This window comes from Ascidiella aspersa, chromosome 4 (assembly GCF_963924565.1).
Source record: "Ascidiella aspersa chromosome 4, kaAscAspe10.2, whole genome shotgun sequence".
NCBI lineage: Eukaryota > Metazoa > Chordata > Ascidiacea > Phlebobranchia > Ascidiidae > Ascidiella > Ascidiella aspersa.
The window spans coordinates 17667079-17694577 of NC_139450.1; the positions used below are offsets into that span (position 1 = coordinate 17667079).

The 27499-nt window shown below is 35.6% G+C and overlaps 3 protein-coding genes and 1 pseudogene across 4 annotated transcripts in view; 2 read left to right on the forward strand and 2 right to left on the reverse strand.

Moving 5' to 3' along the window:
* Positions 1-1594: 1594 nt before the first annotated feature.
* LOC146148477 (uncharacterized) lies at positions 1595-7619 on the reverse strand. Its single transcript, XM_083388043.1, has 6 exons — positions 6909-7619; positions 6693-6830; positions 5791-5937; positions 5167-5273; positions 2766-2927; positions 1595-2625 (listed from the first exon to the last, which is right to left on the reverse strand). The coding sequence occupies exons 1-6, from the start codon at positions 7596-7598 to the stop codon at positions 2556-2558; spliced, it is 1314 nt and encodes a 437-aa protein (XP_083244169.1). The 5' UTR covers positions 7599-7619; the 3' UTR covers positions 1595-2555.
* Positions 7620-11423: 3804 nt separating this feature from the next.
* Positions 11424-12427, forward strand: LOC146148478 (uncharacterized). Its single transcript, XM_083387664.1, has 3 exons — positions 11424-11619; positions 11912-12059; positions 12189-12427. The coding sequence occupies exons 1-2, from the start codon at positions 11467-11469 to the stop codon at positions 12038-12040; spliced, it is 282 nt and encodes a 93-aa protein (XP_083243790.1). The 5' UTR covers positions 11424-11466; the 3' UTR covers positions 12041-12059; positions 12189-12427.
* A 561-nt stretch (positions 12428-12988) lies between these two features.
* LOC146148479 (dynein axonemal heavy chain 6-like) overlaps positions 12989-27499 on the reverse strand; it is a 66232-nt gene continuing 51721 nt past the window's right edge. For both annotated transcript variants that reach the window (XM_083387851.1, XM_083387849.1), the window contains exons 65-81: positions 27287-27484; positions 26361-26532; positions 25823-26029; positions 25329-25469; positions 24600-24740; positions 24136-24352; positions 23584-23704; positions 23361-23466; positions 23158-23304; positions 22677-22885; positions 22305-22476; positions 21854-22044; positions 21600-21762; positions 20802-20955; positions 16001-16164; positions 13561-13783; positions 12989-13392 (exon numbers count right to left, since the gene is read on the reverse strand). In XM_083387851.1, coding sequence (XP_083243977.1) covers positions 13289-13392; positions 13561-13783; positions 16001-16164; positions 20802-20955; positions 21600-21762; positions 21854-22044; positions 22305-22476; positions 22677-22885; positions 23158-23304; positions 23361-23466; positions 23584-23704; positions 24136-24352; positions 24600-24740; positions 25329-25469; positions 25823-26029; positions 26361-26532; positions 27287-27484 — 2830 coding nt within the window. In that variant the 3' untranslated portion in view covers positions 12989-13288. The remainder of the gene's footprint in view (positions 13393-13560; positions 13784-16000; positions 16165-20801; positions 20956-21599; positions 21763-21853; positions 22045-22304; positions 22477-22676; positions 22886-23157; positions 23305-23360; positions 23467-23583; positions 23705-24135; positions 24353-24599; positions 24741-25328; positions 25470-25822; positions 26030-26360; positions 26533-27286; positions 27485-27499) is intronic.
* Positions 17570-18115, forward strand: LOC146148480 (uncharacterized; annotated as a pseudogene).

Here is a 27499-nt window from a genome sequence, read left to right on the forward strand (position 1 = left end):
GATGGAAATTGTAATGGCTGAAAAGCACCGATTTAATTTATTTTAAATAATACCAATAACAGGTAAATTCATATCCGCCCTCAGCATTTAGAAGTTTCGTACGTGTAAATTACAATGTAACTAATCACAGAAATAAAAAAGAACAATCAACGTCAAACTATAGAGTGCCCAAACGTCGACACCAAAACAATAGATGGAAGACAGATGTTTTCCACGGTTTTTGGGGTTATTTTTTCCATATGGGCCTTATTCCAATATCCTTTATGACTTATTCCGAATAGTTTAGTTCATATTCAGGCGATTTTGTGTCTTATTCTGTCGTGGTTATTACTGCATTTTTGGCCTTTATGTCGTTGGTCTCAATAGTGGCGGAATGTTGGTGTTAACACTACGGCTTAGGAGTATTCTGATTTAGATATTGTTGCCTTATAGGCCAGCAAATCTAGGTAAAAGAAGGTCCAAACCTAGAACTAATCGTAACAAAAGGTTTTTTGCTGAATCATATCGGGAAAAGTGCCTGGAACTCTCCCGGAAAAATATCGTGTCTTTAACGTCATATTGACGTCAAAACTATTATGTCAATATAGACTAAACTTTTATTATAGTCCTAATACCTTGAGATTATTCTCGTATGAAAGGTAAAGTTTAAAAAAACAAAAAAGTCAGTTAAATGAAAGCGATTAGACCAATGGTTTTCAAAGGGGGAATTCTAAATTTTGAAGGGAAATTTGTTCCAGGGAGGAAATACGGAGCAAAAAAGAAAAAAAGAAGTTATTTAATCAGTTATATATGCAATAAAAAGCGTATTTAAATTTAATGATTGGTTTTGTAAAGAGTTTTTTAAGCACATAATCTAAGACTCTCTAGTACAATGATGTTTATCTCGATAATTTGAAACAAGTTATAAGAGATATTGACTTATATCTGTTAGGCTGCAAGTGCAAAATCGTTTTCCAGTAACAAAACTTTTAAGTTGTGGAATCTACGATACAATGACCATATGGCAAAGTGTCATAGATTCGCGTAAACGGTAAAAAACACGCCGAATTGCGAAAGTTACATAGTTATTTATCAAAAAAATAATAATAATTTTTTGGGCCACAACCTGGTAGGGCACCCCGGAGTCCGCCCTGCTTTTATCCTTATCAAATATTTTTGATTTTTTTTTTCGTAGGACACTGTTCCTTTCGAATAAAATTGAAAAACTTGTAAAAAAGTTAATTAAAAGCACGAGAGCGATACACCCTCCTCAACATTAGGCTTACATTTATCGCTGAATACTTGTTATTAACCTAAAAAAAAGACATTGGGCACGAAAAGAGATAGTCAGAATTAATTATTTTATACATCAAACTGCATTTCGGGTCACACAAAATGACCCCTTTTTTGCGAACATTTTATATTTGTCTGACATTGAATCGTCAAGCAAATTATAAAAAATTTGAGTCCACAAGTCGTCATTCATTATCACAATGAAATGGTGTAATAATATTAGTGGTCGAAAAACTTTATTTTTAAAAGGTTAAGACCACTAGCATAACATGGCAATTATTCTTCCTCTACTGCTGTACTAAATATTATTACACGCAGCATGGGCTTTTGCAGTGCATTTATTATGTCAAAAGGTTTAGTGTAAAGACCTTAAGGGTGTAACGCCGGCCCGAATATTGGAAATAGTAAATTAAAGCTAGTCATTTCATTTGAAATTGTACATAATCCCGAAAGGGTGCATCGGCAACGGGCGGGACCAAAAGTACAGCGATGCAACGACAAGCACAAACAAACAAAAAACAAAAACAAACAAAAGGGTTAAATTTGTTCCTAGGAAGAATGGACAGTAAAGATCAAGCATTTATTTTAGAAAGATCTCGTTAGCTTCGAACCAACTCGTACAGCACGTAACGTCTAGGCGAGATAAAGATCAACACAACAGAAATGGTGAATAAATAAGGTAATGAAAATGGACGCATAGCTCGAGCGCAAAAACAAACAAACAAACAGGCACAGCATCCGCAACTGTTGATGGAATACATTTGTCGGATTACAATCGTTTTATCCTTTGTATTTCGACCCGAGGTCAGTCGAGAAAAAAGAGTTCGTATCCAGAATAAAATAATTCTGTGTGTCGATAAAATTACCTCTACGTTTGGGTACAGATTTGGACTACGAAACGAAAGGGCATTTAGGGCACAATAATCATTAGTTGTAATTAACAATGGTAGGTATTTTAGCATTATACATAAAGGAGTCGACTGAAAAAACAGAAACTAAGTTAGGTTACTGGAACTAACCAAACAAAAACACCGGCTTTTCGAATATGAACTGCACTGCAAATATATTTTCAATGTTGGAGATAGAAGCCAAATGTTTGCAGCTTGGGAGTAACACTTTTGTTTTCACGTGGGAAAATCAAGACGCAGCATGCTATACAAAACGTAACAAAAAGCAAGTCGAATTTTACTAAGACACTGGGTATGTGGACAAAAGGTTGGGTTTAGGCTTTGCCAAACGTATATCAAATAAGTAACAAAAGAATAACAACGAGTATACTGTCATCAACTGAGATCTTCTGTATCGCTTGGTAACGCGTCTTCACAGTTTATGTCATAGTTTGGTTTGCTTGTTCTACAAAAAATCAAAAAATGTTTTTCTTATTGCAAGAAAACTAATCAAATAAAAATAAAATCTTTAGAAAAACATAATTGCTTGGTTCCTTTTTTTATCGCACCTAACCAACGAAACAGCTGCAGCTACTCGTCACTTACTTGTAAAAGGGTTTGAACGAGGGATAAACTTGTTTGATGGCGTCTTTTGCTCGTTGCACAGAGCGTGCGGTCACCGTCACCGATCCCGTTGAAAAGATCTTCAAGGTTGCTTTCAAATCCGGTATTCGAAATGTAACCCCTGGATGCAGTTCCGGCTCATAGCTGTGGAATTTTTATTTGTTTATACACGACGAAAAGACACGCCTTACTGTAATATCGTTTTAAACAAACGAACATTCTACCAAACCTATTAGCAATTACTTCCATTCAAAAGCCTTTCTAATAATGGCAAAAACAGCTTTACAGGCTTTGATAGTTCCAGACAGTTTATATATAAAACTAAGATAAACTTCTGAAAGAAATGTTTTGCTTCTGCAAACAAATTCCAAAAATGGTTAATTTTTTTTTTTAAATTGACCACCACACGAAAATTACATCAAAAAAAAATTCTTTATTTATTAGTATTACTAAATATTTTTTTACTTTGCTATCTCATGTTTTTTTTACTTTTATGTTGTAAGACTGTACTATGAATTATTACAATTTCAAACAATATTGCATTTAAGTATTGTCAAACTTCAAAAAATGAACTTTATTGTTGAAAAATTGGTGTTGAAAAAAGGGTTGAAGAGTTATGTTATTTTGAAATTTGGGTATTTTATGTTCACTTAATCATATATGCGAACTTCAACCTCTAATACCTGGGTAATAGATTGAAGTTTGTGTTTAGAAAAAGAAGTTTTTTTGGGGGTGCCTTCATTTGTTAGACTTTTATTTTAAGGCCACAGATCATGTAAGGGTTAAACATTTCTCTTTTTTGAAATCTGTGTAGCAACAAAATCTTGATGCAAAATATCTTAAACATATGCTTCAATTCTGTGTGAGGTGTCTATGGAGAACTTATTCCAAATCCTTTTCATGTAAAGCAGATTTAAAAAGAGTTACCAGTGTCATTTTAGCCTGTAACATGGGCAGCTAAAAATTTAATTTTTTTTATCATATTATTTTTTAATTGCTTGGTGTCTTTCAAAGGTAATCCTGAAGCTTGTTTTTAACCTAGTTTTGTTACTCATTATTAAACATGTTTGAAATATGACTGAATCTCCATATGAAGAGCAAGTATTAACATAATCAATTTAATGACACAATGATTTGTCTTTTAAGAACTCTTTGGAAACTTTGTGCTAATATTTAACTGAACACAAGCCTAAAGTCCGTGCATTGGGCTCATCTTAGCTCAGCTTTCCTTTGTTTTTTCAGCCTTATTAATCACCTAAATATAGCAAAGTTTATAGAATCGTTATGGCAAACACATCATTCATACAAATTTAGAGACCTGTCTTGAAAAACCAGACCAAAAATGCAAGTCACAAGAAAGTTGGCTGTTTTTCTCTTTATAAGCCGTGGCTATGGAATAGTCTTCAATTATAATATAACAAATATGAAACTATAGTTTCCTTTAAAGCAATTAAAACATAAATGAATTCGATAATTGTAAAATTGATGCAAGAATGTTTTGGAAAAACATGTTCTTCAGCCCTAAGTACTCAGTGAGGCACTAATTGCTAGCCAAGTAAACCTTAATTACAGGATAAGCCCTGGGAAAGGTGCGATCAAGACCAATAAATTGTCACAATGATATTGCAGCAAAGTCAAGTTAAGAAACTTGTTTTTAGAATAGACATTTAACCCAATAGAAATTTCCTATCATCAAAATATAATTTTCCAATCATAGTAAAAACTAATTTTTGTATGTTTTAAATATATAATATGAAAGGCAAAAAGTAATGCTTTATGGTAAATTAATAAAAGTTTAAAAACAAACCAGATTTGGTTCACTGGACTCTACAAACAATAAAAACCACAAATATTCACGGATGCTAAACACTTTTATGTACAAAGTAAAAGAATTCTCTTTTTTAAGAATACTACAGTCTGCCAATATAACTTATCTTATTCCTTTTTGTGGCATATAAAGACTTATGTTAATTATTGCAAAATTGCATATTTTCCTAATAAAGCTAAAATATGGCGATTAATCGTTTAGTAACAGAAATGCCAGACAGATGTTGATTTGTTTCTTACATTCAATAATAACATTAGGTCAATAACATTATAAACATTTTTTTAACCCGCCTAACTGTCAGTCCTCTACAGTGCTAGTTTGGTGATCCCTGGTTTAGAAAAATAGGGCTTCCCAAACTTTTTAGTCTCTGCACCTTAGTCTGTAACTTTCCGCAACCATTCATGGTTGAACCTAACAATCAAAACATTGCAAGAAAAAAGATCTGCTAATACACATCAAAAAAACCTGCATTCTGACGACTTCCAGTTTGGAAAACTGTGTTTTTTAAAGAGAAAAAATATGACATATTAATATGGTTGGGTTAATTAATTTTACCTGCAATGCTTTCCACGATAAGCTTGTGAAAATTCAGTGATGTTGATTGCATATGGCATCTTGCTTACAGCCAACACATTAACCACTTTGAACTCAGAAAATCTTACCTAGTTAAAATAGAAAAGGAAACACACTATTTTTACCTAATTGCTAATGGCATTTTTTGCATGTTTATGGTGAACTTTATGTTAGATGAAAAAAAAGTGTTTTTAATCATCGAGGAAATTAGTTGACATTACAGAACTTATATATAACACATAAATGTGGTTGTAAATACTAGGACAAAAACTTTTGAAGCTAGGTTTATCATTTGTTTTCCATGTGGATACAAAATGCCATGATGCAATTTAGACAGTTGGTTTAGGTTATTTTTTTAACTATAATAAAAAAGACATTTGACAAGTTATTGGAAAATTTATATGGACGAACAAAAAAGATAAAACATATCAGTTTGTTCTTGTTGAAAACTTATGACTTGTTGGGCAGTTTTGAAGTCTTGGTAAGCTTTAAAATATATAATTATTGTTACTTAATGGTCAATGCAAAGGTATTTAGAACTGCAGAATTATTAAAGAATTGAATTCTTAAAAAGGGTTTAATAGCCTCTCTACAATATAAAATTACTTTAAAGCCCATTTTTTGTAAGCGTCTTGCAATTTTGCGCGAAGCTCTGTAAGCAGCATCTGAAGAGTTTGAACCAGTGCATACAACTTTCCCAGAAGACCACATGTACGCTGTGCATTTTGGCTTCCGTAGTCGCATCACAACTTTCTGCAACAATATGTAGCAGTTTTAATTTTTTATAAAGAACCCCATTTAACATGTCCATTGATGTTTATACATTGTAACCTAAGAAATCTTCCTTAAAATATTTTATAGCTGTGGACGTTTTATTGTAGTCTTATTAAGTAATATACCCTAATATTACCCCACTGAGCTGCCAATATGTTGATATAATGCACGTGACTGATGTCCACTGACGTGTGACCAGCACCTAAAGATGTGCAGTCCAATCTAATTTATTTTGCTTCAAACTAGCGGCTTGAATCACCCCGTTACTTATCATGTGTGCTGATATTCAATTGTCACGACATATTGAAGAGACTCTGTCTAGAGTTCAAGAAGTTAAGGACAGGTATTTTCAGTGGCCTTCTTTTGAGTTCGATATATACAAGAAACGCCTAAGAGACTTTGGCAGCCGTCGGTCCTTCTGCTTTACGGTAACTTTTATATTAAAAATAATGTTTGGCAAGTACTGTAATTCACATTTATTTATAAAACAAGATTGGAATGCCATGGCATAATAACTGAACAAGTGAGAACATAGATCTGTCTGTAGAAAAACACTTAAAAATTATAAGGTTCATAAAGCAATTAAAACCTATGGTTAAAGGCAGGCACAAAACCCCCAGCCTAATGGTGGTACGTATTGAAAAATAAACTCTTCTTATTGATGGTGGGGGTATTTGCCCTATGCAGACACCTTGTTTGGATTAGTTTAATTAAAAAGTGCAAAAAACCTATACCTGTGACTCTTTTTTATAAACAACATCCATTCCATCTAAAGCTATTCTTCTAAGGCTGAGATGACACCCAAGACGAAAAGAAGAAACAACATTTGAAACAAGGATTCTGAGGTGGTTTGGGTTTTCCAAATCTTTAACCTAAAAATACATGAAACAAAAAACAGTAGAAATAGAATTGGCATTAAAACATAATAATTTAATATTTCACAAATTTACGTTTGGTGGTGATGTTGGTGATACTGTATTTGTTATTTTAACAGGATGTTCATTCAAACTTTGGTTAGTCGAATTCAATGAAACTGGATTTTGGAATAAGTTGGACTTGTGAGTTGATTTAGCAAGGTGTACAAGATTGCTTTTTGATGCAACACAAACTCTGATAAGTTTCTGTCCAGTGTGCATTCCATGGATTTGTATTTTGCTTCCAGCAGATAGTGTTTGTGTTGTTCCATCAAGCCGAATAATTCGAGGTACATTTAATGATGCCTGGGGCTCTTTTTTAACAAAGCCCGTTTCAATTTTTATTTTTTGGTTTGAGATTCCAGCATTGACAACAGTTGGATTTCTTGATTCCAATAAATTATCAATAGAGTTTGAAAAAAAAGAATTACTGTCAAATGCTTCAAACTTCACCGATTTACTGCTAGCCTTAGTCAGACTAACAGTTGATTCTGGTTCTTGTTTAGGTGCAAAAACTTGCAGTGAATCATGACTTAGAGAATCATTATCACTTGATGGAAGCAGAAGTGAATCAAGGTCATTCACTTCTTGTAGATAACTGTTGTCGATTTTTGTGTTTGACGTTTGGGCAGATAGAGTTCCCATGTCACTTGGAAAAGTTGTGCTTGAACTATAATAACTTGAGGAAGTAAGGTTATCGAAGAATGTACCACCATAGTCATCCATCTTTTAACAATCACTATTTAGAACACTAAAAAAAACAAATTAACATTATTGTATTTTGGATAAAGTATACAACAATTGTTAAGTAGTTCGTTAACAAACTTTAAAAGAAAAAAAAAAATTTAAAAGAACCCAAACTAACTCGCACCCTCACTTAATTATGTTAGCAATAATGTGGTAGGAACAGGGCTGCCACTCTGATTTTCAATTTATCCCAAGGTTACATGTCTAAAAAACCCAAGAATTGGAAAAAAGTCCCAAGATTAAAAAACCTGAAATATAAGAGACTGTGGCGGACTTTGAGGTGTGCATCCATGTGTATTGAAGCTCTAACACAGGTTTTGGCAACCTTTTTTCTAGTCGCGGGCCAATACCAAACTGATAAAGGTCTCTGCGGGCAGCACACAAAGTTAACGAAGAAGCGTGGTATTAAAAGGTTAGAACAACTGTGAATCACGCGGGCCTCGATTTTTTTTTGCACTTGAAGACGTGTTTGATTACATTTAAGGAGGCAGTAAATTGTTTTTCGAGTCCACACCTCGTCATCCATACTACTAATGAAAAGTGTAATAAACCTACTTCGAAGAAACGCGATAACTTTACCTCTAGCGAAGCGAGCTTGATTTATTTTTAGGTATACCGGTATTTTTTTTATAAATTTCTTGTAAGTTTTTTATTACATTGCCAAAAATACTAAAATGTTGATATTTTTGAATCAGTTTTCCGTTTGTCCGCAACACAATGGTCAGCATTCAACGTCGCAACGGTAAAGAAGCGCTGTGCTCAATAGTTTGAAAGACAGCATCAAAGCATAAACAAACCGAATGCACAAAGATCACATTTTTGCACTTACATATAGTTAAAATAGTCAAAAAGTAAAATTGACTCATGTCTATTTTGTCAAATAGGCGGCGGGACGGATCCGGCGGTAGGTGTGCTAATAGCTCTCATTATTATCGTCGATTGGGTCTGGAGCATTAACGCCATCACACAAGCTAGTAAATCAGTGGTTCCCAAACTGTGGTACGCGTACCACTGGTGGTACGCGAGAGTCTTTCAGGTGGTATGCGACTAACTTCAGTATACATATAAATTTGCGAAAACTCCCAACTTTTAAAACTTTCAGATTGGGTAATTTGCCATGTTGCGTTTTAGTTACCTTTAATTTGAGGTTTCGCACGTTTATGACGTAACACTTATCTTGTTCAAGATAATAAATCGCCAATTGTTAGCTGATTTAACATATGAGCAGTAAATCGTTTTACAAATTAACCCTCTCTGATTTGGACAAACGGCTTGGACAGTATTTGTTGTCTTTCTCTGCTTGTGATTTGCAATTAATCCATTTCCTATTTCAATAACTAAGTCTTTGTTAATTTTCTGGAATTATTTTTACGTTGCATTTCAACCGTTTACATCACATTTTTTTCTAAAATAACCATCGTCTTGTTTTCTTTTACATTTTTATAGTTGTTGTAAGAATTTTTTTGAGTTTTGCTTAAACCCGAAAAATATACTGATGTGGTTGAAGACGCCAAGACACTAATGCAGTACTTCAAACAACAATAAGCTATTTAAATCAATGTATTTCTAACCTGGTCTTAGGTGGTACATGAACACTGTGCAAAAGCTGAAAATGGTACGCGAGAAAAAAAGTTTGGGAATCACTGTAGTAAATGAACAGTTTCGTCTAACAAGTAATAGCATTGTTACGTCACATAAGTAATGTATGCGTACACCCACGAACCAGGCAAATAGCTACTTACTCATTCTCATTAGGAAAGGAGTCCTTTTAAATAAGTAAAAAAAATATTTGTAATTTCAACCTGCTAATGAATTAAAATTCCCAAGATATGGAACAGATATCCCCAGATCCCAAGGTCTAGGCTGAAATCCCAAGGAGTGGCAGCCTTGGGTAGGAATCTAGAACAGCGGCGAGATAAACAACGCATTCGACTTCCAGAAACAAGGAATAACAGAAATAGCGAAAGGTAATGTGAAGTTACGTCAATTATTTGATGATGAATCAGTCATCCGAATCGAAGTGAACAAGAAATATTTATTTTAGTAAATAAAAAATGTTTAGTTTTCTCACATAGATAATGACCTTTATACGTTGCAAATTTTGTTTGTTTATTTTGTTGAAGTTTATAAGAAAACTTTGATGTACATAAAAACATTTGTTTTTGTTTTTTTCATAAAAGACAATCTACAATGAAGGTCACGAATTATCCATACTGGTAGAATATTTTTGTCGAATTATAGTACATATATTCATGAATAAACTTTAAATTCATATGCAACTAATGAAATATAGTAGGTTCGCTTTAAAGTCATTTTTTTTTCTTAAACCAGAGTTTAAAAATTGATATTAATAGTAGGCTGGAAAAACTACATCACTCTAATATCCTATATTTTAGGATGGTAATTTGGCAAAGACATTTTGACATTCTAAAAAATCTGTCTTGAGTGAATAGTGGTATTTTTACTGAACAAAAATCGGCTGTTGGATTGTCAAGGGCTCTTGTTCCAGGGTTTATACTTAACCGAGCGTGTGAAATTCCAGGTAGTTTAGAACGCCATTCCTCATCTGATACTACCCGAAGTCAAAGGTCTGTAGTAAGCATGCCATACGCCGGTCGCCGGACCCTTACCATACGCCGGTCGAAGTTTGACCAACTGTACTTAATAACAATTTGTTACCAAACGATTTATTTCGATATTTTTGAAAAAATAATAAACCATTTTTGGCACTGGTCTAAAATCTTACCACATTTATTTTAACACTAACAAAACGAGTTGTCAAAGTTGAAATTGCAAGAAAGGCATAAATATGTAAGAATAAATCTAATAACAGTAATACTTGACCCATCCAAACTCTCACCCGAACCCAATTATTGTTAGCAATATATTGGGTATACCATTCATTCGGTATTTACTACCACCCATATAAACCTCTGGACGAAGTTGTGATATAGGATTGTAGACCAGCGCCCCATTTTTTGCTTTCATTTAATTTGCTAGATTCTGTAAATTTGTTGGGTTTTACGCTGCAGAATTTCAAGGTTCCACTTTAAGATTTTTGGATTGGAAAGCATTACTGAAGCCGGTGGTACAAAGTTATCAGTAGTAAGTAGGTTGCTAGCACGTAGGCAAAACCTGTAAAATATTTGTGCCCATGCATTATCATGGATTACTGCCAGTTTGCATTATGTAGCACTTTTCAGGGCGCTCTAGTTTCTAATCCTACCAAACACGAACAGTATTAAAACGGCGACCATACAGCCTACATCGTCAGCGCAGAAAGCTGTAAAAATTTAATTTTCACTAGCACAACGCAGCACTATGACGTCACAATGCACAATACTAAAAGCTTGTAATAACGTGAATAAACAACTAATCAGCTTGGTTTGGAAAATAAGTTGCCTGAAAATTTTATTGCATAAAAAATTATCTTCTTCAGAAGCTTTGTGTTGATTATTTGTTAGGTGCTTTGTGGTCCCAGAAAATTGTCTCGCGGACCCTAGTTTGAGAACCACTTTCCTAAGGTCTAATTAATACCTATTGGTTAAGAATCATTAATTTACATATGCTATATATAATGTTTGCACATTGATGTTTAATAATATTTGGTGTGCACCCATCCAAGAAGCAGACTGGATGGACTGATATTTTTTTATTATACTTGCTTTGTATCAGTGGTTGAGTTATTGTAAGATTCCAAACTTTGGATAAAACCCTGATTGCACACCTGCACTCCTAAAAATAGTATAATCTTGTGAAAAATTCCATGAAATGCAGACTAGATGTTTGGCATAGTTATAATCCCTAAATTTTTAAATTATTTTTAGACCGGAAGTCCTTACAGAATATGTCGGTTAATCTTGTTAAAAACTCTTATGCACCATTGGCTAAAGGCCCACTTGCCAAACCTGATGGAATGATTAGACCAGTTCTTGGCTCAATCAAAAAACTGTCTCTACCAGTGGCTGTGGTTTGCTTTTCCATTTTGGGATCTGGTTTTGTAAGTGCTTTTATTGAAAAAAAAATACTTTTAGCTAGAAGTAAAAAAAATATATGCTAGCACTGGCATATCACCTTGTTTATGTTTTTTTCTTATGTCCCTGATTAAATAAAGCATTTTACTGAAATATGATACAGTATTTATTTTATAAATTTATATATAATTATGGATTAAAAACTGGTTTAATTTTTAATTCTACTGCTCTATATAACTACTCATTGTTTTAAAAAATTTAAAACAATCATACAAACTTTCACGGGTTAATTATATATGTATATATACATATTTTAAGGTATTCTTGCACCAATGGAGAGTTAAGAAATACAACAACTACATCTCTAATTTAAATCCAGATGCACTGTTTGAAGAAATTAAAGAGTATGGTGTTTTAAAAAGTGCAAAGGCTTCGTGGCAAGAATAGTTTCTCAATATTTGTTATGGTGGGTTTACAGTTGTTTTGTTCGTATATATCCCGTAATACAGTAATATTATATAGTTGTAAATGTATAAACACAATGTATTATTATTAAACCTTCATACTACAATTAACAACTATTCTCTATCCTCAGATTTATCTGAAGTTAAAATTCATTTGGTCTACATTTTTTCTCAATGATCAGTTGATAGTGGGATTTTGAATTGGTCAATATTTTACTGAAGTATTTCTTTGAAATAAAATAAAAAATGTTGTCCTAATTTTGTAAATTGATTATGCTTTATTCTAGTGTGTCTTTGAAGACGGCTCTTGAAAGTTTTTTTGTACTGGCCAAAAAAAAATACCCAGAAGGAATAAAAATTGTACACAGTTCATGCTAAGGAGTGGAAAAAATTATTTAATTAATTTAATTTGTGTAAAGAGCAAAACATTGAGGATTAGGAGTTTAAAAAAGATTGACGCATTAAGCACTAATTAGCATGTTGGTTGAAATAATGTAATTTGTGAGGACGACCACAGCAAATAAGTGTTCTTGGACCCAGAACTATGGTTACGTAGTCTGTTGAAACAACCCGCAAAGTGCCGAATCGCATTTTTACAACTGTCAATTAGAAAGTGCTAATAAACACACCGGTTTTGGAGTGAAAATAGCATTTAAAAAAGGCCAAAACAACAACACGAGAATCGCGTGAAGAAAATCAACCCTAACGTTCTTTGCAATTACATAATTAAAACAATGATACTACATAACGCAACTTGTATTGTATCTGAACCGGAACTTTATAAACCGGTTTTGAAATAACGATGGTGAACCGGAGCTGAACCGGAACTTTTAAATTGATCCGAACCGAAACCATAACTAAAACGGATTTAGAAAAAATCCTTGAACCCGAACCTGAACCGGAAAAATCAAATTGCACCCCAAACACAGCGCGTCCGCAACTAATCAAACTCTGTAATCAAGAGAAGTAAATCAAACGCAAGCTTTATTTAGTTAAGTACTACAGAATAGGCTACAAACATTTCAAACAACAAAAACGCTTCTCCAAATGAACGGATTGAAAAACTATTTTCATTAATTGATTTAAATGAACGTAACAAAATATAAAATTTTAAAGGCACGTAAATCACTCCATAAATTTGGAATAAAAATAAACTGTCAACAAATATAACTATATATAATATGTTGCTTATTTACATTTAACAATAAAAATAAATTCAGACACGAAAATCTCAGTCAGCTAATCCGCACAACAGGGCAGAACCACGTGAAATCCAGAAGTCGGGCTTCTTATCCGTTGGGAGGTGTACCATCACCACGAAGTTCGTAGAGTGACCTTTAATCGGTAAAATGATCAATTTTTTTCCGAGCAGTCATTTTTATTAAATCGGCATTACTTGCGGTAGGATAATATTTAGTAAAATATATTTCGAATAAACCTACGACAGTTTTTCTAAAACATTAACAAGAAAAAGCAAGATAAACAATAAATGTATGGCGATACCTGTAGTAGAGAGCACCCCGGCACGTGCTCCGGTCTTGTAGAGAGGACACTGGTAGTCGTCCGTGGGAGCGGTAAAGTCCATCTTTGGCTCCATATGGAGGAGTGGCATCCTTTCGTTCATGATGCGATCCCGCTCCGAGGCCATAAGCATTTCATCTGTGTCGAAACGGAAAGTGTCCGTGAAGAGCCCGTGTACCATCACCCCGTCAGTTATCTCTGGCAACTGCAACAAAACGGAAATCTATTCGGTATATCTAATATACAGTTATAAATTGTTAGTCGGTTTGCCAGCAAATTCCACGCTTTCCGCTAAAAGTTAAAAACATAATTAATTTTAACCAGGCAAAAATAGGGGGTCATACAAAAAATAAAATCAAGATTTGTCGTTTTAGAAACCGACAACGTTCTCGCTCTCGTCACATAAATCTCCGCTTAACCTTCTTATCTCTGGCGCGCTCAAATGGACTGCAAAGATGTTTTAGTATTGTGACTGAAAAACGATTGGCGATTATGCTAGTAAAACACACACTGCAGGACTGTCATGACCGCCGCCGGGACTGACCTACAATTCTCTGCTAATTTTTCGCTAACCAACCAACTATTTTATTATGTCGTTGTTCTTGAAACTATAATAGTATAGATAATAAAAATTGTTGCTTCATTGGTCTTAATGTTTGCATGGGTTTCTTGAAAAATGTTGGTTTAAATTAGCGAATATTTATTTATTTTTTCAGGTATAGCCTATATATGTTAGTTCGCTAAATTAATTCTACTGGTCAACAGCAAATTTTAAACGAAGGTGTGATATAGATTGGTGTAGTGTTTGCGGAACTGATTCCGAAACTGCCCTTATTTATTTTTTTGAGATATTCGCTTTTTAGTATTTTCAAAGTTTTTCTGTATTATATATATAGGCGCATTGTGCGCTGTAACGTAATCCAACATTGATGTGACTCACACTCCATTCCATATGGTCTTACTGACATATATGAAAACAACAGTATAGAGAAAAAATTGAGTAGGTAATTCCAAATGTAGATACAGCTTCAGATATGATTATAAATGTGGTTTAAACAAGTACGCTGTAGCACTGCAGCAGAAAAAATAAAATGAATAATATTCCGCACTGCCAGATTTTAATCAGTAATATTGTTAATTAGATTTAACTAGAAGACCTGTACCACATAATACCCAAAACGTGTTTCACTTTCTCCTTATTAAAGCCCTAAATTATCACTGATAAAGTTGAAGATGTTGGATTGTTGGTGAAGGGGGAACCAAGTGAAAGTTCAAAAGGCATTCGGTTTTCCAGGCAGATTTGTACAGCCTTACTAGAGTTGTGTCTCTATCAAAAGAGTAGCTGGAACTGCTTGTATTATGATTAAAAACAACTTGCTGGAGAATATTGTAGTAATAAGACATTACGAAAATAAAAGTTTGAACTACAGTTAACTGACTTTTCGCTACTGCCATATCATTAATTAATAGGGATGCAGTAGGATTCATAAAAGTACGCTGCTTTATGTGATTGTGGAACAGTTGTGCTACCGATAACAACGGAATAACTTGAGAGATTGCGCTCTTACTTAAACTTCCTTCCGGAAAACCTTGGTGCAGTTAGTGATCAACAAAAAATACATTTAAGCTATATAAACTCCCATCACCAAGGATTTTAGAAAGAGGGAATTTGAAAATACCCGATAACTTCTATACTGATGACCTGAGTCATGGGACCAAAAAAAATTATTTTAGACGTTTTAAACGGCCATGTTACATAGCTGTGCATTGTTTTCAAATTCGTTTTTTATGAAAATTAAAATTTAACGATATGTTAAAAATGTGATGGGCTAGACAACAAAACTAGAGGAATATGTGGAATCAGCACAAAAAATACATCTAAAATAAAACACTTACATTATCGTTTAAACAAAAATAAATTTTGTTGACCAGTGTTGTATTAGCCCTTATAAGGTTTTACTGTTTTCGGTGGCCGCAATATTGTTAACAGCTCAAAACCTCGTGTGGTATAACATCGCAAACTCCTATAAAAAGTAGCGGATTTGTTGGAGATCACGTCAGTCGAGTTTTTGCAGCTTCCACGAGGGTCGCATCCTTTTTAATTATTTTTCTTTAATTTTTCTTTATATATTCAATTTTAAAATTATACAAATAAAGTGATATTTTATACGTACGTCATAGTTCAGGGTTTACTCAGTTGCAGTAAAGTTAGTAAACGTTTGATAGGCCTTGATCCAAATCTTACATAAAAAAACAATACACTATACATTGTCTTGATCGATTTTATGGTCTATCAATTAGTTTAAGGGTTTATTGCGAGTTACCGGAAGTATTTCTCCAGCGTTAACATGGCAATATGTGAAACATGTGGTTTAATTGTGACATTAAACAAACACTTAACCAACTATAGTCAATGTCGTACCTCTTTATCAGCCTCCGGTTCTTCTCCAAAAGCGACCTGCATTAGATCCTCGTGGTATTCTGCCTGATCGCGGAAGAGCTTCATGGGATGAAAATGGAAACTTAAACGATCGATTGGGTAATCGTACTTACGTGCGTGGTTCTGAAGCGCACCAGTCAAAAAGCCTACAAACAAAGTAACCAGGTCAGGTGCGGTAATTACCACGACTTATGTTTGCAGCCATTTGCCTTTTATCATAAAAAGCCTGTTCACATGGTCACTTCAGAGGTGGCTTTAAAGTTTAAAGGGACTCCAGCAGTAAGACCAAAAAAAGGTCGGGAACACAGTTCGGAATAAGACCAAAATAGAGCTAATACCTAATAGTCGGAATAAGATCGAAACGGCCCGAATCAGATTTAAATAACCTTTTGGCTAACCCCATGTCTAACTCCATCAGTAACTCCCCTTGTAATTTCATCCATCACCAAAATTGTAACCCCACACATTACCCACCCTGACCCCAAAGAGGGGAAAACAGTCCAGTGCCAAAAGAGCGGCGCCCCAACGGCGCAGTCTAAAAAAGGGCGCCCAAACGTCGACACCAAAGCGGCCATAGCACACCGGTGGACCACATTTGTCCCATAGGGGGCACTTGCCCCTGGAATTCCTGGAATTTCAAAAATGCGATTATTAGTAATATTTGTAAGTGTGATATGTATTTATTATAAAGGTTAAAAATATTATACATTATTATCCATTGCCCCCAGCGGCGTATCCAAGGGGGTTGGGGCTCTTGCCCCTTGCAAGTGGCGAAAGGCGTGCTTGTAATTTAGCGCTAGTTCCATTCATGGAACTTAGGAAACTACGCTGTTGATAGTCGAATTATGTATGTTTCTACCACAATTAATCAAACATATTTCACGGTCTTGGTTGATTTTTTCGCCTGAAGTTAACGATTGCACACTGTGATTTCGCAGCTGGCGCCTTGCGTCTAAAAGGTTCGCTTTTGCTGGTCGTTCTTTGGCTGTTTATGATTAGTTGTTTATGACGTCTTGCAACCACCATTCTATGACGGCATACTGCACTTTTTTATGACCTCATTATTCATGAACGTTAGACATAGGGGAATTCCCTAAGTTGAAAATTTAGTACCCCCTTTTTTGATTGTCTGGTACGACCCTGATAAAAAACTTAATTCAGATCAACTCAAGAAAATTCTACTGGAAGCTCTAGCAGCGGAGAACGATGCTGGTGGTAGTATAATTTCTTGTGTAGGTGATAAATGCAATTCAAATGTTGCAGGTAATGGTAAATGACATGGCCCTGGTACAGTCTTTATTGACGCTATAAATTCTTGCACGATGGAAGGACATAGAAGCACTGTACAATGAAGACCGGAAAAACAGCATCCGTCTTACCAAGATCTCATACACAGCTGTATACCCAAAATCTTTGCAGAGACAAAGCGTGCCTTTTGTATGCCAGATCTTCAATGACAAGACAGTTGCTGCTCTTTCAACTCTAAAGAATAAGCTTGGCATTAACGAGGGCACCATCATTTTTGTCAAACTCATCACTGATTGGTTTCACATGATGAATGTGAAAGGTCGATATTCGGGTTTAACATGCGTGATGAGTGTCGTTAACCATGGACCAAGAACTGCACTAGTTTCAAGTAACTTAATGAAACTTGTGACATTATAGCCTCTTGTGCATGGTCAGGTGGTCGATGTCGGACGCAGAAGCTTAACAATCAAACTGCAGAAGCATATTTGGAACACAAATATCGAGCTAATATCTTGCGTATCGAAACTGAAAATGACGACGACCATCGGATTAATTCGGAGTTTCTCGCAAACTTAAATAGAGGTGGACTAACTGTACCTCTAGTCCTCTACTCTCAACAGTACATTTCGTACACTCAGCCTATAAACTGTTTGATAAGTGCAACTTGCATAGCTGCCGAGCTCATCTCAGCCATGCTTTGCGTCGTATCGATATTCTAATGTTGTAATTCAAGGAGCATGTCTTACTTTATCAAACATTCTTTTGAAAGCATTTGTGCTTGACAACAGTGACAAAGAAAGACAACTCGGCTGTTTGAGAAGAAAAGAAAAACCCTCTACTAAAAACTGAACAAGTAGCTTTAGAATGCCAACAAGTAGTTTGATTACTCATTTCTACAAATTTCATTGTGATGAGTCCCTTGAAATAACATTGTTCTAGCAATTTTTACCTAAAAATGTTAAATATATATTGTAGAAAAATTAACTTTCAATTATATTATTTCAAGAATAACTAAGTTGTTCGTCTAAGATATATTTCTGTTGAACTATCCAGGCTAAACTGTCCAATGTCCATGTATAGATTTTAATTCAGTCACAGGGTAACATACTGTGTGTTTCAGTTGTTTAAAGGAGAAAATATGCAATATTTTGAGTGATTTTGCGCTATTTTTATGTGATTTGACCTTTAAATGACCTTCAGATGACCTGGTAGAAGGTTAAAAGTATGAAAAAGTAATTCCTCACCCTTCAAAACCCCCCAAGAGACAACAGAATGAAGGTTCTACCATGTATTTGACACAAATTATGGTGGGACCCAAGTTCCAGATACCGAGCATAGAAGATACCAGTCCTTCTATTTAAGGTGTCTATGGTCCTAATACTATATGGTATTAAACATAATTCCGCTGTAGACAACTTTGGAAATATAGACACAACTTTCAATATTTTACCGTAAACCTCAGCTACATTAGTATTACAAATAGTCACTTTGCAACAGTTATACGGTACACCCGGTACATATAAATGCCGGATAGATTTCAACAAATAAGCAACCGGATGGGGATGCGTGAATAAATTAATACTTGTGGATTGTTGATCGCAAACACACCACGTGAGTACAAATGAAAATAACATCTACTAACTTGTCTGGTGGCCGCATCGCAAAAACAGCCATGTGAAATGACCGCTAAAAGTATACGCCACATTTTAATTTGGCCTTATGAACAGGATAACGAAACGGTTAGTTAGCTTGTCGAAGGCAACCGGTGTACTGTGATACGTAATACATTGCTGTTGGTCAAGAAGCGAGTTTAGAATGGCTTAATTACAGTTGTTCTACACGTATGTGTATGTTTGTTTTATTAAGTAAACGGGCGAAATAATAAATTTCAAGACAGTAAAAAATATTAAACAACTACCTCCATGAAAGCAGATGGCAGAAAAAAAAATGTTATTTACACAGCTCTCAAATAACATCTATTTATTCAACTTATATAACTTCCATTGAAACCAACCAACTTAGGTATTTTTTCTCTAAGGGTGGAATTCATAAACTCGGATCATGGATCAGTTTACCTCGATCCGGGATCAACATTTCAGTTTTCATTCCACAAACTCGGATCAAACTTGATCCATGATTTTGATCCGGGCAAATAGGTGGATCAGTCATTTAGAAAAGGCATTTTTGTTGACTTTTTCTAATAACAATTATAAATTTTATAATAAATACCACGCTATATAGCTACTTTACATTCTGTGGGGCTTGATTACAATTTCGGTAATATTTTTTTAATTCAATTATAATATTATAAAGCCGGATATCATAACTTTAACCTTGGCGGTTGCGATGAACGCTGTTCTGACTCATTGTAAAATTACAGTATATGCTGAAAAGAGTATAATACAATTGTCGATTATCTCCGTAAAAAATTATGTGAACACAGTCAACAAAATATTTCACTACCTAAAAGAAAACTAGACGATCTACAAAATCGGGTGGAGTTTCGGTATACTAAAACAAAGGTTTCGTTGCCTTCGAATTATTTTGCGTCTATAACTGGCCAACTCATTACCAGTTATAATTGCGACGATCTTCCTTTACAATCTGGCTAAGCTTAAAGATGAAATGCAAGAGAAATTATCACCAGGTCCACCATCCATTAAGGAAGAAATGACAGTCGTTGTTGAAGGAGAGGGCGGGCACATTGCTGGAGATCGCTATCGCCAGCAGATTGTGCAAAACTCTTTTACATAAACCGTTTTTTTTAAACAGCAAGAGTAGAAAAGACAAAAATGCTATAACTAGTATTCAGATAAAGATTTGCGAATCAGTAATATTTTCATTTCATGTCTTTGTCTTTTTATTCGTGTTATTGTCTTTACCACTCGTGCTGTTCTTTTTTCCATTTATGTTGTTGTCTTCTGTTATTTATTTTAACAACCAATAATTGGTCTTTGTTGTGAATTAAAAGGATATTATTTACAGTTGTTTTGTTGTTTTATTACACAGCTCCAATAAATATTTCCCAGAAACATTTCTGCGTGTTGAATTGTTGAGGCCCCACTTGCCTTCAGGTTCTTTCACAGCTGCTACAAATGCTTGGCATCTCGCTTTTGCCGTGTTGTTATGCAATTATATATTTTTGACAATTCAAACCGAAACCATGCCGCGTTTTTACGGACGCTAGAGACCGCGTCTGTCTTTATATTTTCTATGTTATTCACATACCCACCTTGCTTAATTAGGCCGATTAAATCATTTTTGCCAAAATTGTTTGTTTTTATTCATTTTAAAAGCCTACTAAATTACTTTATCTTTGTATTGCCGAGTGCACCACCCGACCGTGAAATTCAAGTTATAAAACATCGCTGAAGCAAAAATGCATCTCGAATCACGAAACTGATCCAGGATCAGTTGATCCGACTTTGTGGAATAAACCCAGCTCAGGATTGTAAATCTCGGATCAATTGATCCAGGATCATGGATCAATCCTGATCCGAGTTTATGAATTCGACCCTTACGGTAGTAAAAATACCTTGGGGAAAAAAGAAGCCAGATATCCAGAAGCTCTTGGGCGGCCCCTTCTCGATCCAGCGTTGTGTAAAGTGGCATCGAAGGACCACGTCCTTCACCCAGGATCCCAGCGGTTTGAGGGAGGGGAAGGCAGCCTCCTCCCATAAAGTCGGTACCTTTTAAACATTTAAATTAGACAAATTCTAAGAAGAATATGGAATGGCTGTTTAACAATAGGAATCATTAGGCCCAACAAATAAATTACAACTTTGAGTCTTATAAAAGACATAGACAAACCTAACGTATTATGTTTATTTTATTGGTAAATGATAACCTATTTTTTATTTTAGCGTTATTTTAGCAATATTAAAAGTTTATTATTTCCATTAATAAATGTGACGCATACAGATTTTATAGCTTACTATAGTCAATATACCCGGCGTTGCGAAGAAATAAGGAAAATAAATAGTAAAACGGTGTCAATAGAAATATTAAAGAAAATTTCGGTGTATGCAATAACAACATCTATACATTTGTAATAATGTTCTAAAATCCTAAAAATCATTTCCATTTTTTCATCAATTCAACCAGGCTGAATAACAATTCGCGTTAATGTGACATACTCATTGTTGTTGCTGTGTAAGATTAACAATATTTCTGGCTGAGCAAGAAACGTGTTGATATATTTATATTTGCACGCGTGTATTGTGTGAACTGCGACTTGCTGGCGAAACCTGGTCTAGGTTATATCCATGCATCTACCAAAGGTTGATATGATTCATGGTATTATCATGTGAAAGTAGTTTGTATATTACAATACCTGGTTGTTAAGAAAGCTTGAGTAAATTCTCTCCATAAGTTCGCTCATGACTACCAAACCAGCGATCGCCTTCTTAAGGGTCTGTAGAGAGCCAATAATGACCTTGAGCAACTTTCGAAAGCGCTCCACTTCTTGCTGAAGGACCGTTGTCAGTGAGTTTACTCTGTTGGAACCAACAATGTTCTAAATTATTTGGCGAATCATTACTTAATAAAGTCTTTAGTATAGTGAAAAGTAGAGAGCTTGTTTCTTACCGTCCCTTCGAGTCTAATCGAAACATCGACTGATCAGCATTATCCATGTCCAATTTAAAAATGTTAAACTTCTCCAAAATGCTCTCGGCCAGCTCTTGAACAATCTCATCACTAGTTTTGCCATCGCCGCCAGATGAGAGGCGAGGCTGAACCTCGAGGATCGTGCCAATGAGGTTTCCGGTTTCCTGTCGCTGTGGTCAAACAACAAGTTTATTGACTAACCGTTTAAGTTATTATCCCATTTACAGAATGTAATCTGCCCGAAAATCCAATTTTTCAATTACTGAATGTAATCTATAACCCTCCCTATTTTACCAACGAAGCAAGCTATGAAAAAGTCAAAGAGCGTGAAGTGGCGTTGTTTCAAGTCTATTAATTAGGTAAATTTTTGATTCCACTTAACCGGCCCGTGATCTAATATAGTCTTTCCAGGATGAGTAATAAAACTTACCTGAAAGGCGAGGTTAGCGTTGTTGTGCATCCCAAATATCTCTGGATCATCATTGATCGGAAGCTGATTGACGTATTCTTGGTATTCCGCCAGCTTGTCAAAAGCCGGGGCGAAGTACACCCCCGACTCAGAAAACTTGTAATCCATGTTTAGCGTATCATTGCTAAAGAATCTGCCAATACGCAAAGTAATGGATTAGTGTTTTTGTTTAATAAAATAGAAAATTACGCAATAGCACAGGCAATAAAAATATAGTTAAGCTATAAAACCATTAACAAAAGCAAAACATATCAGATTGTTAAAAAAATACAAAAAAACAAAAAAAACAATCGAAATTTATGATAAAGCTCTGCCATAGCCTCGACAAGATACCTGGACAAAATGGTTCGTAGGCATCTCTGGTCGATTGCATCGGTAACCCTTCCTCCGTAAGTGATCTCGCCGGTAATGTAGATCAGAGCGTCCCACGGGATGCGCTCGTCGGCACAGAAAAGCTCCAAGTTGAGGAGAGCGCACTCGCGGTCACTGTCCGTGAACTCGTACCGGATGTTCCAGCCGAGAGGACCAAACTTCTTGCGCTCCTGCAAGTCGAATAAGAAAAGTAAAATACAGCTGAATATTAGTTACAGCCTTCTAAACTGCAATGGACAACACAGTATGTCCGATCGAACCACAGACGACAAATGCTGGTATATAGATCAATTATCCAAACACGAACGGTATGCAGTTATTTATATCGGACACTTTAAAAGGTTTGAGAATATATGGAAAGGTGTTGTTAAACATAACGGTGGCGCTAACAAATATTACGTTACTATTTACGTTGCATCGATATTTTCAAACTGGAAGTAACCTGGATGGCCGCGTGAAAGAAACATAGACCAAATATCATTCTCCGCCACTGAATCCCTAGGGCGTTGTCCTCAAAGAAAGATTGGGTGACCGTCGCGAATGCTCCTCTTATGTTGGATCGTAGCCCCTTAGGCGGCTCGTTTGTGACCTTAAAAAAATATTGTTAAACGCTGAATGACAAACAAATATTTTTTTTCGCTATACCTTCACCGATCCTTGCAGTATGTTAACAGGGAAGAAATTGGTCGGCATAGAACTAAGGAAAAGGCGGAAGTCTTCATGGATCGCTTCTGGAGGGAGCTCCTTGAAACTAAAAATAAATTGTAACAATTTTCCTTAAAAAACGTAGGATAAAACTTTTGCATTTTGGCGCAATTCTGTTTGCTTCAAAGATCCCAAGAGCACGATTGTCATAACTAAAACTTACTCTTTAAATATTTCCTCCAGTCTCGGCATGAACGATTTGGCGAGATGGCAATTCTGTAGGAACACCCATCCCCCAGTTTCCCGCGCAGTGTTTATCAGTTTTTCAGCAATCGGACCCTGGCCTGAAATTGAATAAAAAACTCATTTAAACACACGCTGTTACGCACCTTGCTGGACAACTTGAAATTGCATTACATATTAAGGTGCACCCAATTGCACTGCTTGCTTCATGTGCTGTCCAGCAAAATCGTACTTTCATGTTTCAGATTATACCGTTTTAAGACGGGCCTAAATCTCGTAAAATATTTGCGATTTCAGCATATTTAGGTGCTATGCTATTAATACCAAATGTAGGTTTAAGTTTTGGTTTTGGTTTTAACACTACATTTAAAATAAAAACAGGATTTAAGCTTGTAATAACTCAATAAAGCGATATATATTTACTCGGTCATCAGTGAATAAAATGCAATAAGATAAAATCTGGCACAATAATAACAACGACATTGTATTGCGCAATTCATTCCGTTTCTACGTTGCAAACACGGTTACTCACCTTGTCCGAGGGATATTGCCTGCAACTTGTCAGTGTTGTCGCGCTCCTTGGCAAACCTGAGGAAGGCACCCATCGGGTCGGATCCAGTACTGAGCACGAATACCAGAGGTGTGGTGTTGGTCATATCGGCGAACAAAGAACTGAGGGTGATCGGAGGGTTTTCCACGAACGCCTTTCCGCTGTTGACCACCACGAAGTCGGTAACCGACGATACGATCTGACAAACAAGACCGATAGCCAGATAAGTTAAAGCTCGATATCTTGAAACGCTATACAGTAGTTTGGGTTTATTTTAGTTATTTTGAACAATATTTTAATCTAAATCCCTTAAGTAAAGTTAATTCAGATTTCAAACCAAGTGGACATCAAAGTATATCACTACAACTCCAAACCACTCACTAATCTTAAAGAAAGTATAACACTATGAAAAGAAAACTATTCAGTTTTTTGTTTGTTTATTCGACCTTCTCTTCTTTAAAGTTCTTGACAAGGACAAGTTTATTGAACATGGTAAGTCTTTCCTCCCAGTGGCCAACATTGTCATCCGTAGTTTGTCCTTCGTCGTCGGAAGGCGTCGGTGGAACGTACGGTGGTGGCTCGGGGGCCTGCAAAAAGAAACAAAAACGTAGTGTTTGCACTAAAATTGGAAGCTATGCTGATTACATTAACAGTCCGTTCTATTTGAATAAGGTAACTGGCTCCCCGGGGATGCCGTAGTTCATTAGAATCCTGCCTTTTTCCCTAGAGAAACCTGTTTTGGGGGCAGCATAACTAAAATAAAAAATAACTAAACATTCAACCAATACTCACCTATATACTTTCCTACTACTTTATTGCTTACCCACCACCACAAACAAAAAGTTAAAATGTTAACCTTCTACCGCGCGCATTTTTAACTCGGGCCCTACCTCCATGGCGGCACCTGCTCCCTAGTGGAGACTGGGCTCAGACTCTACTGGCTTGTTCAAAAATTTCCGTTCCTTTCATGGCCAATGGGAAGGACCCAGTCACAACTCTTATCTACTGTACTTTACTTCACACGTTACTTTCCCTCAGTTACCTGTTCACATTTGGTGAACAATAAAAACACACAAAAAATGCTAACCTCACTACCCCTGAGCCCTCAAAGAAAAAAAAGAAACATTAACAGTCTTTTAATACAGAAATTTAATGTATGTCCCCGATCTTCTTACCGAGTAGTTTTCCCACTTTTCTGGGTTAAGCCTAATTTCCAGCTCGCCCAACGCGCAATAAATGGGTGTCCTTGTTAAGTCTTCCGTCAAACCGTGGAAGGACTTTAGGTTATCTTCCAAATCCACACATTTGATCCAATCCTGTAAAAGAGTGAAAGCATTGCATTTTTGTTTCACACAAAATCGCTCGACCAATCTATAAAAGCTGGTAAATACATAGTTCCATGAAATTTCGGCGTAAATCAAACTATACTTCTTTGGATTTTTTGATCGGTTTAGAACAATATGTGTCTTTTCGTGACCATCTATTCTACGAACTAAACCTACTTTAACACATAGAGAGTATTTTTATTTTGGTAAATCAAACGTTCACATTTTTGTTGCTCGTACCCCGTAATCTTTAAACGCATCTCATTGTATGAAAACAAAGCCAGTTAAATCCAAATGAAGTTAAAATAAGTATATTTTCCACTTAGAGATTAAGGATCACTTACATCAGCAGATAGCCAGTCGACTTCGGGCTTAACGGGTCGCTTCTTGTCAATGCCCGCCGCACCTCGGAGAAAGTAATTCCACTCGTCGTCGCGAATAAGATTTTTTTGACGCATGATATCCACGCACATCATGAAACTGAAGATCAGCTTGTGACGCTCGAACAAACCTCTGGCAACGTTCCTGTAGATCGCGAACGTCGTTTCCTCCTAAAATTGTTATGTAAGATTTGGGTCGCGCAAGCACAACAACAACGCTGGTCAACGTTCGCCGGTTCCGAAATATTTTTTCTTTGACTGGCTATACTAGTACTGATTTAGCGCAAACAAACAAGAAGTAAGTGAGATATTGGACCTCAGTTAACAAACTAATTGATTTTTATAAATTAGTTTGAAATTGACAATCAAGTATTATTATTAACTGTGGCAAGTCGTTTCAAAGATTATTCCATTCAATTTTTACACTAAAAATAAGCATTGTTACGATAAGTAGAAAAATTAATGCCACCAAGTTTCCGGCTAAACTACAACAGCTGCTAACCATCAGTGTCTTTAGTCGTTTATCGAGGTTATCACTCGATTCAGCATTGACGATGGTCAGATTGAAAATGGTGTTGAAGTACTGTAGTGAGAACTGGTACATGGGGTCAATCTCGCTGAGCGAAGCGACGACAAAGAAGAGTACAGAACCGCGAGTAGCGACGGGGCGGTATCTGTGGTCAAAATGCAAAATTATATTTTCTAAAACGCTATAAATAATAACTTGTCGTTAAAAAGCCCATTGGCTTAGTTAGATTATACAGATCAAAATGAGTAGCAAATGTTCGAAACACCCAAATAGCTTTGTTTGGCAGCACAATTATAAAATTAGCCTCCGAGTTAATTAAAGTTGACCTTAAAACATCAATAAACACAAAAAAGAAAGCAATTTAGCGTAATACGTAAAAAATGAAAAAATAACAGACAGTAACATGAATGCCAAAAACGGTCAGTTATTAAATTTAAAATTACTACATTTCTTTTTCTGTCCGCATTTTATTTTAATTTCATTAGAATAGGGTTCAGCATTTTTTTTTCATGAAAGGGCGAAAGACTTGAGACCGCGGACCGGATTAGTGTAAATATTGACTATCGCGTGCCGGATAAAAGTTTGCATTGATGTTTTTTGACTTAATTATTATAAAATAAACGTTATCAAAAAAACTATCAAAATACGATATATAGGCACTTTTATATTGTCGTTTAGTTTAAAATTGTATAAAAACTTAGCTTAGTTTTGCATCCGACAAAACAATTTCGTTAATGAAGTACTAATAACAGTATTTTAGAATCTTAACGGAATGATGCCGCGGACGGAAGAATTAAACTGGCGGGCCGGAACTGACCCACGGGCTGTGATTTGGTGAACCTTTCATTAGAGCGTTTTATCAACAAAAGAAAAGTAAGAAGCATTATCGTCTAACTTACTTTTCTCTCGCTTCAGAAATATTGATCTCGGTGGCTTCGGCTTCCTCCAAGCGCTTTGAGATGACTCCGGACGTTAGTTTGGATTCGTTGAGCGTGTTGATAAGCGTCTCGTTGTCAAGGATGTTGCCCTCCGAGGTAAAGAGGAGCTTAAGGATCTGGTCTTCGATCGACTTCAGCTGTGCCTTATCAGCGTTAATTCTGTAAATAGGATAG

Bases quoted from the DNA above. Each gene is read 5' to 3' on its own strand.
- LOC146148477 (XM_083388043.1), bottom strand. From the start codon at position 7,598: ATGGATGACTATGGTGGTACATTCTTCGATAACCTTACTTCCTCAAGT. The intron at 6,831-6,908 runs GTAAATTTGTGA...ATGTATTTTTAG, and splicing joins CACCAACATCACCACCAAAC to GTTAAAGATTTGGAAAACCC. The intron at 2,626-2,765 runs GTAAGTGACGAG...GATTTTTTGTAG, and splicing joins TCGTTCAAACCCTTTTACAA to AACAAGCAAACCAAACTATG.
- LOC146148478 (XM_083387664.1), top strand. From the start codon at position 11,467: ATGTCGGTTAATCTTGTTAAAAACTCTTATGCACCATTGGCTAAAGGC. The intron at 11,620-11,911 runs GTAAGTGCTTTT...ACATATTTTAAG, and splicing joins CCATTTTGGGATCTGGTTTT to GTATTCTTGCACCAATGGAG.